The following is a 14,739-nucleotide window of genomic DNA, read 5'->3' as shown; positions in this document are numbered from 1 at the left end:
ACCCAGGTAGCTGTGACATTCCACTGGTGAACCACAATGCAGCATTACCTTTCCAGTTCAGCTATATCTCAGCTTCCCCTCCAATCTGAGGTAATGCCAACCTGCAGCACCAGTCACCTTCGCTGTTAGCGAAGCTCCATCCAACAATGCTTCCCCAGCTTGGAAAGCGAGGTAGATTGAGAATTCTTTATCAGCAAAGGATTTTTTCTCTCTTTCGTGGGATGTGGGTGTCACTGGCATGGCCAGCAGTCATTGGGTTGGCACCGTGGTTAGCACTGCTGCCTCATAGCTCCAGGGATCTGGGTTCGATTCCCAGCTTGGATCACTGCCTATGTGGAGTCTGCACATTCTCCCCGTGTCTGCGTGGGTTTTCTCCAGGTCCTCTGGTTTCATCCCGCATTCTGAAAGACGTGCTGGTTAGGTGCATTGATCTGAACAAGTGTCAGACTGGCGATTAGGGGAATTTCACAGTGACTTCATTGTAGTGTTAATGTAAGCCTACTTGTGACGACTAAATAAACTTTCCTTTTTCACTTTGTCCATTCCCAATTGCCCTTGAATTGTGTGACTTGCTGTGCCATGTCAACCAACAGTTAAGTGTTAATCACATTGCTGTGTGTCTGGAGTTACATGTAGGCCAGATGTGGTAAGGATGCCAGATATCATTCTCTAAGGGACATAGGTAAACAAGATGGGTTTTTACAACAATCAGTGATAGCTTCATGGTCATCATGGTGGCACAGTGATTAGCACTGCTGCTCACAGTGCCAGGGACCCGGGTTCAATTCTGGCCTTGGGTGTCTCTCTGTGTGGACTTTGCACCTTCTCCCTGTGTTGGCATAGGTTTTCCCTGGGTGCTCTGGCTTCCTCCCACAGTTCTCCCACAGAGAGGTTTGACATGATCAGGAATAGTCAGCATGGATTTGTCAAGGGCAGGTCGTGCCTTACAAGCCTAGTTGAGTTCTTCGATAATGTGACTGAACACATTGACGAAGGAAGTGCCGTGGACGTAGTGTACATGGACTTCAGCAAGGCGTTTGATAAGGTCCCCCATGCAAGACTTCTTGAGAAGGTGAGAGGGCATGGGATCCAAGGGCCTTTGGCCTTGTGGATCCAGAACTGGCTTGCCTGCAGAAGGCTGAGAGTGGTTGTGGATAGGGCTTTTTCTGAATGGAGGTCAGTCACCAGCGGAGTGCCTCAAGGATCTGTTCTGGGACCCTTGTTGTTTGTCATTTTCATAAATGACCTGGATGAGGAAGTGGAGGGATGGGTAAGTAAGTTCGCTGATGACACGAAGGTCGGTGGTGTTGCGGATGATCTGGAAGGATGGCAAAAGTTGCAGCAGGACATAGATAGGATGCAGGACTGGGCGGAGAAGTGGCAGATGGACTTCAACGCGGATAAATGTGTAGTCGTCCATTTTGGCAGAACCAACGGGATGAACGAGTACACTATCAAGGGCAGAAGTCTGAGTAGTGTTGAGGAGCAGAAGGATCTTGGGGTCCGGGTCCACAGGACTCTTAAATCGGCCTCGCAGGTGGAGGAGGTGGTCAAGAAGGCGTATGGTGTACTGGCCTTCATTAATCGAGGGATTGAGTTTAGGAGTCGGGAGGTAATGCTGGAACTTTATAAGACCCTTGTCAGGCCTCATTTGGAGTATTGTGCGCAGTTCTGGTCACCTCACTATAGGAAGGATGTAGAAGCTATTGAAAGGGTGCAGAGGAGATTTACAAGGATGTTGCCTGGACTGGGAGGCATGCCTTATGAAGTTAGGTTGAGGGAGCTGGGACTCTTTTCCCTGGAGAGACGAAGGTTGAGAGGCGACCTGATAAAAGTTTACAAAATGTTGAGAGGAATAGATAGGGTGGACTCTCAGAGGCTATTTCCCCGGTTTGAAATGGTCGCTACGAGAGGACACAGATTTAAGGTGCGGGGAGGGAGGTTCAGAAGTGATGTGAGGGGTAAGTTTTTCACTCAGAGGGTGGTGAGTGAATGGAATCGGCTGCCGTCAGTGGTGGTGGAGGCGAACTCGCTGGGGTCTTTTAAAAGACTTCTGGATGAGTATATGGGGTTTAATGAGATTGAGGGTTATAGATAGGTCTGTAGGTTGGTAGGTGATGATGTGATCGGTGCAACTTGTGGGCCGAAGGGCCTGTTTGTGCTGTAGTGTTCTATGTTCTATGTTCAAAGATGCGCATTTAGATTGATTGGCCATACTAAATTGTCCCTTAATGTCTCAAGCTGTGTAGGTTAGGGGGATTAGTGGGGTAAGTGTGTGGGATAATGGGATAGGGCAGGAGTGGGCCTGGTAAGATGCTCTGTTAGAGAGTTGGTGCATGCTCAATGAGTTGAATGGCCTCCTTCTGCACTGAAGCAATTTTCTGATTTACTGAGACTAGCTTTCAATTCCAGATTTTATTAATTTAATGTAAATTCCATCCCTAATGCTGTGTAGGGATTTGAACTCATGGACCCAGGGCATTAAACTAGGTCTCAGGATTACTAGTGCTGTGGCATTACCATTGCACCACCATCTTCCCTTCAGTGAATGATATCTATAGATAAAATAAAGCTAACACAGAAATGAGAGTTAATGAAATCTTTGTGTGTTTCCTGTGTGATGCTTCACAGGTCTGTCACATATCAGATGTCACACATTATTTAATTCTTCCTTTAACCAGTGGTTGAGATCACTCTAGAGTTCAATTCTTCCGTATTTACTGAAAACCCAGGATGTTTATTCAGTGTTTAAAATGCTTCATTGCTGTCAGTAAGCTGCATGGGTCTTTGAAGTTCTTTTAGCCAAGTATACCATTCACATCCCTCATGGTCTTGCCGCTCCCTATTTCTGTAATCACCACCAGCCTGTCAGTCATCGGAGATCTCTGCACTATTCCGACTGTGATTCCTTGTACATCTGATTTCTGTTCTACCACTTTTGGTGGCTATCTGTCCTAATATCTGCTTCTGTGGCAGAACATCTGATTTTTATCCAACTGTACTCCAGTAAAACACCATGGGATATTTTCCTGCATTAAAGGTGCTATTGTTATAATCCAGGCCAGTTTTATAAAGTCAGCCTAGACCATAGGTTTTCCGCTTTAAATTTGGCACGGGTAAGCATGAGATGTTTCACTCCAGGTACAAATCAAGTGACCCACTAGGAAGCTTTTGTTAAAGTTTATTTAAGAACACAGTTAAACTATAACACGAAAAATCAGCATAACTCTACAAACATGATGATGTATCAATTGTAACAGCTAAGTATACTGTTCCAAACCAAACAACCCCCCCAAATTTACACTTCGTTCTAGGCTTAGCACAGAAAGCAAGTATACTCACCTGCTGCTGGATTTTTGCAGCTTTCTAACACCTGCTGTGAATTAGTCCTTCGGATGTTGAATTAAACTGAGTCTTCCCAGTCCTGGAACCTTCAGCACACCTCGAGGTAGAGAATTAGAGGCACTGCTTAGATCTAGCTTCTAGTTAGTAATCACAGACAACAAAATTTTCGACACCAAGGAGAGAGAGAGAGAAAAGCAGTGCTTTCAGTCTGCAGTCCAAACAGCTTCTGACTAAAATGAAATGAAAAACCTGGATTTTACTGTGGAAAAACCTATCCCTCGGGCATTATCTGTCCTGTCAATCATTCACCACCAGCAGTTCCAAAACAATGGTAAAACTCCAGAACACTGCATCGGAGCAAATTAAAAATAAACATTGCTTCAGTTATCTTGCTTCAGTTATACTGGTTATAGACAGCACAGCTTCGAAACAAACCTGCCAGGCTTGCTTAAAAAAGCCCTGCAGCAAACGTGATTAAGATACATTTCTTGAGCATTGTCACACTGTGTGAATGCAAGATGCTTCATGTTGAAGATTGTCCTATGTTTTACAGCCATTCCCAAGGTTCGCCTAGAGGCTCTTCACGTGACCGGGGTGGATGAGATGAGCACAGAAGAGATCTTTGCCTATTTTAAGGAATATCCTCCATCAAGTATCGAGTGGATTGATGATTCCTCCTGTGAGTGAGCTTTGGGAGATACAAGCTTCTCAGCTTTGGAGGATGAGATGTTCAAACTCAACCTGGCAAACCTTCCTCTGTTTATTTTTGACTTTCATACTGTGCTCCTTTCCCAAACCATTTTTCAACCATAGAATCTCTACAGTGCAGAAGGAGGCCATTTGGCCCATCGAGTCTGCACCGACCATAATCCCACCCGGGCGCTATTCCCGTAACCCCACATATTTAGTCATCTAATCCCCCTGACACTAGGGTCAATTCATTATGACCAGTCAATCTAACCCGCACAACTTTGGACTGTGGGAGCAAACCAGAGCACTCAGAGGAAACCCATGCAGACACGGGGAAACTCCACACAGACAGTGACCAGGCCTGGATTGAACCCAGGTTCCTGGCGCTGAGAGGCTGTAGCGCTATTCACTGTGCTGCTCATGAATAAGCATTCAGCCCTGGAATTTGGAATTCAAATACATTGCATTGAAAGAGACCATAAGACATAGGAGCAGAATTAGGTCACTCGGCCTATTGAGTCTGCTCCGCCATTCAATCATGGCTGATAATTTTTCTCATTACCCATTCTCTTGCCTTTTTCCCATAACCGCTGATCTTCTTGTTAACCAAGAACCTATCTATCTCTGTCTTAAAGATACTCCATCATCTGGCCTCCACAGCCTTCTGTGGCAAAAAGTTCCACAGATTTACCAGAGAGTAGTGGGTTATTCACCCACTTCCTCCATTATGGGGTTGGAATGTGGCAGAACCTCAAGCACACAACTCAACAACAGGCAAAGTTGCCACAAATAACTGAACCCTCTGTCTGGTTCCTCCTCCACCTATTCAGTTCTGAAACTTTAATAGATTTTTACAGTCATTCTGGTCTCTAAGCAGGCAAATAATGTCAGTGCAGTGCAGTGCCGAGGGAGCGCCGCGCTGTCAGAGGGTCAGTGCCGAGGGAGCGCCGCGCTGTCAGAGGGTCAGTGCCGAGGGAGCGCCGTGCTGTCAGAGGGTCAGTGCCGAGGGAGCGCCGCGCTGTCAGAGGGTCAGTGCCGAGGGAGCGCCGCGCTGTCAGAGGGTCAGTGCCGAGGGAGCGCCGCGCTGTCAGAGGGTCAGTGCCGAGGGAGCGCCGCGCTGTCAGAGGGTCAGTGCCGAGGGAGCGCCGCGCTGTCAGAGGGTCAGTGCCGAGGGAGCGCCGCGCTGTCAGAGGGTCAGTGCCGAGGGAGCGCCGCGCTGTCAGAGGGTCAGTGCCGAGGGAGTGCCGCGCTGTCAGAGGGTCAGTGCCGAGGGAGCGCCGCGCTGTCAGAGGGTCAGTGCCGAGGGAGCGCCGCGCTGTCAGAGGGTCAGTGCCGAGGGAGCGCCGCGCTGTCAGAGCTGCTATCTTTGAGATGAGATGTTAAATCCTGCGTGCTCTCTCAGGTGGTACGTATGCCATGGCTGCTATTTTGGAATAGTTCAGTCCAATGTTCTGAGGGAAATATTTATCACCTCACTCAAGTTAATTGATTGAGATTACCTGTCATTATCAGAGTGATCTTTGTGTCCATGTGCTGAATGTCTTTGGCTGCTGCATTTCCTACCTTATAACATGGCACTACACCGTCCTTCACAAGCACTTTGTCGGTGCTGTGGGACGTTTTGACGTCATAAAAAGTCAAACCACGCACAATGAGTTAGTACTGGTTAAAGCTGTGTGTGCAAGAATTTTAATGTTAATACCATTTTGTCCATGTTTCTGAACATCTCATTGTTTGGCCTTTCCCCAGGTAACGTGGTGTGGCTTGATGATGTGACAGCTGCCCGGGCAATGATAAATCTGAGTGTTGGGGCAGATATGAATAGCCGTACCCCCTCAGAGGCTGCAGTCAAAGACAAACTCAACTCTGCGAAGCAAGGTAACTCCAGAATACTCCTGATGGTGAATCTCTGGAATTCTCTGCCCGTTGAAGTGGTGGAGGCTGCCTCGCTAAATATTTTTAAGACGCGGGTTGATGGGTTTTTGATAAGAGAGGGGATTAAGGGTTATGGGGAGAGGGCGGGAAAGTGGAACTGAGCCACGACAGATCAGCCATGATCTTATTGAATGGCGGGGCAGGCTCGAAGGGCTAGATGGCCTACTCCTGCTCCTATTTCTTATGTTCTTATGACCTGTGGCAATCTTCTCAACCTGCGGTGACAGTTTTGTGCTGCTGTGTGTATCACACTTACCGTTGAATCATATTGTGACCTGCACTGTGCCTTGCTTCAGATTGTTTGCTGTAAGCACTCTGCTGTTGCGCAGCCGCTATCCCTGGGGATAATACCTCACCCTTCAGTGCATGGTATTGACAGCACACCAACTGGTCTGTGCCAGAGTTTATGCTGCATAAGAAGCGCCTCCTTTCTTTTCTGTAAGGCTACCCAATGGGACCCCAATGTATTTTTAATGATCTCTTGCCAGGTCACTTCCTCTTTTCTAGAATAAAGACCCCCAATCCGTCTGCTCTTTTAAATCAATAATTTGATTTTTCTGTCCTTAACCATTTCTTCTCAAGTATTTGAAAGTAAAACGTTAATGGACCGTGGGGAAAAAAGCAGTGTGGCTAATTGGATAGCTCTTTCAAAGAGCCAGCACAGACACAATGGACTGAATGGCCTGTCTCATTCTGTGACAAAAGAGAAGGATCATTCAGCATGTTGCTCTACGTGTCATCTTTTCTGAACAGTGAAAGCAGAGCGTTTGACTGAAAGGTATCGCTGCTAATCTTCCTGAGATCCCCCCCCACCTCACACTTTCCTCCAGGGCATTGGTTTGTGATTCAGAGTTGAGAAACCTTGCTTAGTTACTCCCCCCCCCGCCCTTTCTTATCTCAGGGACTCTCATGGGATGCTGAAGTCAGTTGCCTGCCTTGCCTCAGCTGTGGTAAACAAACTCAGCACAGGGCAGGAAGTAGAACACTGGGGCATCCTGATGTGTGTGGTTTACAGCTACAACCAGCATTCCCCCACTGAGAAACCTCCATATATGGTCATGTTGCAACCGTACTTTCAGTTGCTCCCTGGGTATGTCGAATGTACTGGTATCTTTCTAAACCAGCAATGTGCTTTCAGAATGCAATGTGCTTCCTATGTGATGCTCTTAATTCATTGTCTTCCCTCAGTGACAAAACTTCACCCAACGTTACACAGCTCAAATTCACTCTCTTTAAATTTCATTTCTATGTTCCAATCCACCTGGCTTTCAGCCAAACACTGGTGAGAACGAGGCTGAATCTGCCAGGTGTCCCAGCCTGTGTGTGATATAACTCTGATCCGTATGGTCCACTTGACGTCATGTTTGGCAGCTTGCCAATTGCTCTCAGTGAATCCCGTGCACGTTTATTGCCAATTAGTTTGCAATGTTTTGCTGCAGATAGTTCCGGTGAGCCTGAGAGGGCTGATGATGAAGAGGAAGAAGAGGGGGAGTTAGAGAAGGAACCCAGGGACTCTGAAGAAGCTGGATGCAAGGCAACCACAACAGACAGTGAGGTACGTCTGAGAGTGAGAGTAAATTATCAATCAGTGAGTATATTCCAGCCAGAAATGGTTAAATTTTTCAGCAAGAAGCGAATCAAAAAATGTGAATGTTGTAGGAAAGTTGATTTGATGTTTTAGTATACAATGAAAGGTATTGGAAAGCAGAATTTAGGCTAAATGTGATCTATTTAATGCTGAAACAGGTTCAAGGGGCTGAATAGCTTTTTAGAAAGTTTAAATTTTCACTAACTTCATGTAAGCCTACTTGTGACACTAATAAATAAACTTTTAAGCTCGAGGGGCTGAATGTCCTCATCCAGTTCCTTATTCTTCAGTTCTTATCAACACAATCTCATTCACACCCTTTCCCTCAATGTGGTCTCCAGTGTGTCAGATATACTGAAGACAGGAAATTTAAAAGGGTTGCAGGTTTGCTTTAAGAGCTGATCACATGATTTGATGGTGATGTCGTTAGGGTGCTGGCACAGGCTGCTGCTTTAATTTGTTTGTACTCTATGCAATGCAGAGAACATCTCCTGGTATCAGTCTGTTGTTACTTGAATCCTGGTTTGCAAAACGCATTCTTTTCTTGTTAAAGCCCACATCATTGAACAGAGTTAGGACATTAGAGAGAGAAAATTGGTGTCGAGTCAGGATTTTGGTTGATGAAGAACATTGAGAAAGAATACTGAATAGAAGAAAGAAGCATCATTGGTCCTCACTTTGAGTATGAGAAGGCTGGGGAGAAGCAACAACAGGATTAAAAATTAAGTGCCACTGAAGGAAGACTCAACTAAGATTCTGTGTGGTTTTGAGTGTTTTTTTTTCCCCAATCAGAGAAGTGTGTGATTCCAGGCAGTATCCAACAGATTTGAAGAAGACTTGGTGCCTTGCTGTATAGCTGGCATTTGTGAGAAAGATACATCAAGTCAACAGTCTCCAGGATAAAAACGGAGTATAGGGAAGACAGTAAATATAAGAATATGTACTGAACAGTCTCGAGTGGCTGGTGCCTATAAGAGCAATGCCGAGTCAGTTAGGATCCACGTGGCCTTTCGGTGAAGAAACTGAGAGTTCCCATGCAGAGCGCTTCAGTACATTGTAAAAGTGAATAAATTTGCAAACGAGTTGCTCATACCAGCTTTTCTCAGCACCATAGGAAGTAAAACTGTTAATTTGCTCCAGAGCTTGGTCCATCCAGCAAAACCTGGAACCAAAACTTAAGATGACTTGACAAAGATCCTTGAAGAGTGTTACCCTCAAACCACTGATCATCACAGATCGGTTCAGGTTCCAGTGAAGGAATCAAGAGGAAGGTGAAAGCATTGCTCAGTTTATGGCAACTTTAAAAAGGCTGGCATGACATCGGGAGTTTGGTGAATCATTAGAAGATACTCTTTGAGATCATCTAGTTTGTGATCTTCAAACTGAGGCAATCCAAGGACAGTTGCTTACTGGACATGCTTTAACTATAAAGAATGCAGGAGAAATGGCAGTGTCACTGGAACTGGTTGCTAAAGAGAAGTCACAGTTTGATGCAGGAATGAAGATCCTCAAGTCGGAAACTGCCCGTAATTCAAAACAGCAACAAGGATGTCACAGATGTGTCAAAATGGGCCATTCAGCAAGTGAATGCTGGAGTAAGGATAGTCAATGCAAGAATTGTGGGAAAATGGGTCACAATGTGAAAGCTTGTTGGGCTAGACCAGCTTCCCTGAGAAGAATGTTCAGAAGAAGAATCTGAGTATCTTCAAAAAGAACAAGTTGCATTCTACCCAAAGAATTTACAACATGGAGGAATTATAACTGTGAAGAAGAGAATGTTCAGAAAGATGATGAGCTCCAGCTGAATGTTTTATCCATACAGGGTGAATCACAGAGATTGAGTGATTCCAGTGTTAAGTGGACAGTCTGTTAGGATGGGGATTGAATCTGGTGCTGCTGTAACTTTTAATTCCTGAGACTACACACCAACAAAAGCTGAAACATCTTCCTTTAAAACCAGCTGATGTGATTTTAAAGATATACACAGAAGAGATTGTGTCGTTAAAAGGTTACATCATGGTCAATGTGGAGTTGAGTGGACAAACAGCAGAGTGCCTGTCCATGTGGCCCCTGGTAATTTTCCAGCTGTATTTGGGAGATCATGGTTGGAGAAGATAAAGCTTAACTGGAGTAGATTGGTCAATGTCAAAACAGACCTACAGCATCTTCTGGATAAATATAAGAGGGTATTTGAAGAGACACTGGACTCAATGAAGGGAGTTCAAGTGAAACTCATTAAATCTAATAGTCAATCAGAAAGTCTCAAAGCAAGAGCCATATGCAATTCATCCCAAAGTTGAAGAAGAATTAGTATGATTTGTTAACACTAGTGTGTTAGAGCTGGTCACAGAGAGTGACTGGGCTACCCCCATTGTGCCTGTGATGAAACCAGGTGGTTCAGTTTGTATTTGTGGTGATAAAACAATCAATTTGTGTAAAATAATGTAATGTTGTGTGCTGATCAATATCCGCTTCCATTAATTGAAGATTTGTTTGCTGGGTTATCAGGTGGACAGAAATTCAGCAAGATTGATCTTTCACAAACATATTTACAGATGTGTGCAGCTGCTGAATCATAACCATTGCTTATCATCGTTACTCTTTTCTGCCATTTTCATTCTAAAAGATTACCTTTTGAAATAACATCCACACTAGTCCTATACCAAAGATCGATGGATCAGATTTTGAGTGGCCTAGATTACAAAAGCAGCGATGTACTGCTGAGGCATTATAAGGCACTGATGAGCCCACATTTGGAATATTGTGAGCAATTTTGGGTCCTGTAACAAAGGAAGGATGTACTGGCTTTGGAGAGGGTCCAGAGGAGGTTCACAAGAATGATCCCAGGAATGAAAAGCTTGATATATGAGGAGCATTTGAGGACTCTGGGTCTGTACTCGATGAAGTTTAGAAGGATGACAGGGAATCAAATTGAAGCATACAGAATACTGAAAGGCCTGGATTGAGTTGATGTGGAGATGTTTTCATTAGTCAGAGAGACTAAGATCCGAGGGCACGGCCTCAGAGTAAAGGGACAATCCTTTAGAATGGAAATGAGGAGGAATTTCTTCAGCCAGAGGGTGTTAAGAATGTAAGAACATAAGAAATAGGAGCAGGAGTAGGCCATCTAGTCCTTCGAGCCTGCCCCGCCATTCAATAAGATCATGGCTGATTTGGAGTGGCTCAGTTCCACTTTCCTGCTTTCTCCCTGTAACCCTTAATTCCCTTGTCTGTCAGAAACCTATCTACCCGTGTCTTAAATATACTTAGCGAGGCAGCCTCCACCACTTCAACGGGCAGAGAATTCCAGAGATTCACCACCCTTTGAGTGAAGAAGTTCCTCCTCAACTCTGTTCTAAACTACCCCCCCCTTATCTTGAGGCTGTGCCCTCTTGTCCTGCTATCCTTTCTGAGCGGGAAGAATCTCTCTACCTCTACCCTATCCATCCCTTTCATTATCTTATACGTCTCTATAAGATCCCCCCTCATCCTTCTAAACTCCAACGAGTACAGACCCAGTCTATTTAGTCTCTCTTCATAGTCTAAACCCCCTCATCTCCGGAATCAGCCTAGTGAACCTCCTCTGCACTCCCTCCAAGGCCAAAATATCCTTGCGCAAGTGCGGCGACCAAAACTGCACACACTACTCCAGCTGCGGCCTCACCAGTGCCCTGTACAGTTGCAGCAAGACCTCCCTACTTTTATATTCAATCCCCCTCGCTATAAAGGCCAGCATATCATTCACCTTCTTGATCACCTGCTGCACCTGCAGACTGGGTTTTTGCGACTCATGCACAAGGACCCCCAGGTCCCTCTGCGCCATAGCATGCTGCAACTTTTCGCCCTTTAAATAGTAATCCCTCCTACTATTACTCCTGCCAAAGTGGATAACCTCACACTTGCTAACATTATACTCCATCTGCCAGGTCCTCGCCCACTCCCTCAGCCTATCCAGATCCCTCTGCAGACTTTCCACACCCTCCGCACAATTTGCTTTTCCACTCATCTTCGTGTCGTCAGCAAATTTCGTCACCCTACACTCAGCCCCCTCCTCCAGATCATCTATATAAATGGTAAATAGCTGAGGCCCCAGCACCGATCCCTGCGGCACTCCACTAGTCACCAACCACCAGTCAGAATAGCAGCCATTGATACCAACTCTCTGCCTCCTATTAGACAACCAATTCTCTATCCACGCTAACATCTTACCCCCAACTCCATGCCCCCGAACCTTCTGAAGCAACCTTTTGTGCGGCACCTTATCAAACGCCTTTCGAAAATCGAGAAACACCACATCCACTGGTTCCCCTCCGTCTACCGCACTAGTCACATCCTCATAGAAATCCAATAAATTCGTCAAACGCGACTTCCCCTTAACGAACCCGTGCTGCGTCTGCTCGATCAAACCATTCCTTTCCAGGTGCCACGCTATTTCTTCTTTGATCACGGATTCAAGCATTTTTCCAACAACAGACATTAAACTAACCGGCCTATAATTCCCTGCCTTTTGCCTGATACCTTTTTTAAACAGTGGCAAATCAGTGATGAATCTATGGAACTCATTGCCACAAAAGGCTGTGATGGCCAGGTCATTGAATGTATTTAAGACAGAGATGGAGTCATAGAGGTTTCCAGCATGGAAACAGGCCCTTCAGCCGAACTTGTCCATGCCATCCCTTTTTTAACCACTAAACTAGTCCCAATTGCCCACATTTGGCCCATATCCCTCTATACCCATCTTACCCATTTAACTGTTTTAATGCTTTTTAAAAAACAAAATCGTACCTGCTTCTACCTCTGGCAGCTTGTTCCAGACACTCACCGCCTTCTGGGAAAAAATTGCCCCTCTGGACCCTTTCTCTATCTCTCCCCTCTCACCTTAAATCTGTTCCCTCTAGTATAAGACTCCCCTACCTTTGGGAAAAGATATTGACTCGCTGATCTATGCCCCTTGTTATTTTATAGATCTCTATAAGATCATCCCTAAGTCTCCTACGCTCCAGAGGGAAAAGTCCCAGTCTTTCCAGCCTCTCCTTATAACTCAAAACATCAAGTCCTAATAAATCTTTTCTGCACTCTTTCTACTTTAATAATATCCTTTCGATAATAGGGTGACCAGAACTGTACACAGTATTCCAAGTGTGGCCTTACCAATGTCTGGTACAACTTCAATAAGACGTCCCAACTCCTATATTCAATGTTCTGACCAATGAAACCAAGCATGCTGAATGCTGCCTTTACCACTCTGTCTACCTGTGACTCTACTTTTAAGGAGCAATGAACTTGCACCCTTAGATCCTTGTAATTTTCCCCAGCACCCTACCCATTAACTGAGTCCTGCCCTGGTTCAAGCTACCAAAATGTATCACCTTGCATTTATCTAAATTAAACTCTAACTTCCATTTATCAACCCACTGGCCCAATTGATCAAGATCCCATTGCAATCCTAGATAACCTTCACTGTCCACTATGCCACTAATCTTGGTAAGGGGATCAAAGGTTACGGGGAAAAAGTGGAAAAATGGGGTTGAGAAATTTATCAGTCATGATTGAATGGCAGAGCAGACGCGATGGGCCAAGTGGCCTAATTCTGTTCCAATATCATATGGTCTCTCTGGTGTATAATGTTACCTGGATAATAGTCTAATGATAGGGTCCAGTGAACAAGAGCACTTGAATAATTTAGAAGCAATATTGGAACAAGTTCAAGCACACAAATGTTTATTTATTGGTATCACAAGTAGGCTCACATTAACACTGCAACGAAGTTACTGTGAAAATCTCCTAGTCGCCACACTCCGTGGTTGTTTGGGTACACTAAGGGAGAATGCACCTAATCACGTCTTGGACAGTGGGAGGAAATCGGAGCACCCGGTGGAAACTCATGCAGACACGGGAGAAGTCCTGATTTGAAACCATGTGTATCAAGAAAGCTTAACTTGACTGTCCAAGGTGGTTATCCATTGTGGGGAATCTGAGTGATCATTCCTCCTAATCTGCGCGGAAGAGTTCTTGAACAATTACATGGAGGATATCCTGATATAGTCTGGATGAAGAAATTAGGTTGTGGTTATTTTTAGTAGCTGGATCTGGATGCTCAGGTTGAAGGAAAAGTGGCACAGTGCATGACTAAGAAATACAAAACTGTCTCGTTACATCCTTGGGAGTGGCCTGAAGTACCATGGCACTGATGGCATTTAGATTTTGCTGGTCCGTTTGAGGGTTACATGTTCTTAGACATAATTGATGCACTTTCAACGTAGCTGGAAGTTATCATGAGATCTACTACATTGAAACAAATATTGGAAAACTTGACCAATCTTTGCAAGATTTAACAATCAGAACAGATTGTTAGTGATAATGGTTCACAGTTTACTTCACAAGAGTTTGAGGATTATCTCAGGGTAAATGGTATTCTGTCTATAAAATCCACACCTTATCATCCAGCAACCAATGGATTGGTGAAAGATTGATCCAATCATTGAAACATTCTTTATAAGGTTGAAGAGAGCACGGTTTGTTATCACATTGTGTGCATATCTTTTTGGCATCTTATGGAAACACTACTCACATGACGACCCAACATTCAGGCTCTTAAAGTTGGGAACTATGTTTGATTTGTTATTGCTGGCAGAATCTTCAGCAACAGTGGAGTGTCAACAACAATCTCAAGTTGCGAGACGAGAAGTGAGGGCAAAACACAGCTCATTTTGACAAGGAGATTGCGTGTTTGTGTGTAATGATGCAGGGAGTGAGAAATGGGTAGCAGCCATTGTTTTAGCAAAGTTCCCTTTCTGACACGGTTTAAACTGAGGATGGGCTGGTTTGGTGACACCATGCTGACCAATTTTATCATCTCAAAATGATTTCCCTGAATCATCTCCAGAAACACCAATTTCTTCAGTTCCTGGTGTTGTGAATGCTACCATGGGAGACTTAGTTAACTCTCAGTTGCCTGATGATTGTGTCTCTGCTATTACACCACATTAAATTATACCACATTAGTAGTAGCTCCAAGAGAAGAGGTGTCTGCTAAAGTTCCATATCGTGCTTCTCAGGTCAAGGACAGCCAGATTCCAGAGGTTCACATACAACTAAACAAATAAACAGCCTTCTGATGAACTTTCTTATTGACTGTGTATAATGATGAATGATGCACCGTACTGAGTCTAGAGGATTAC

General features: G+C 44.8%; 1 protein-coding gene across 1 annotated transcript in view; it reads left to right on the top strand.

The window, feature by feature from the left end:
- Nucleotides 1-14,739, top strand: part of ncbp3 (nuclear cap binding subunit 3) — a 40,782-nt gene that overhangs the window by 13,896 nt on the left and 12,147 nt on the right. Inside the window, exons 4-6 of the mRNA XM_080210321.1 lie at nt 3,899-4,024; nt 5,785-5,913; nt 7,410-7,525. Of these exons, the coding sequence (XP_080066447.1) occupies nt 3,899-4,024; nt 5,785-5,913; nt 7,410-7,525 (371 nt within the window). The remainder of the gene's footprint in view (nt 1-3,898; nt 4,025-5,784; nt 5,914-7,409; nt 7,526-14,739) is intronic.

This window comes from Carcharhinus amblyrhynchos, chromosome 23 (assembly GCF_965287045.1).
Source record: "Carcharhinus amblyrhynchos chromosome 23, sCarAmb.v2.hapA, whole genome shotgun sequence".
Classification (NCBI taxonomy): Eukaryota; Metazoa; Chordata; class Chondrichthyes; order Carcharhiniformes; family Carcharhinidae; genus Carcharhinus; species Carcharhinus amblyrhynchos.
The sequence above is the reverse complement of the archived record's forward strand: the minus strand, read 5'-3'. Positions and strand labels throughout refer to the sequence as shown.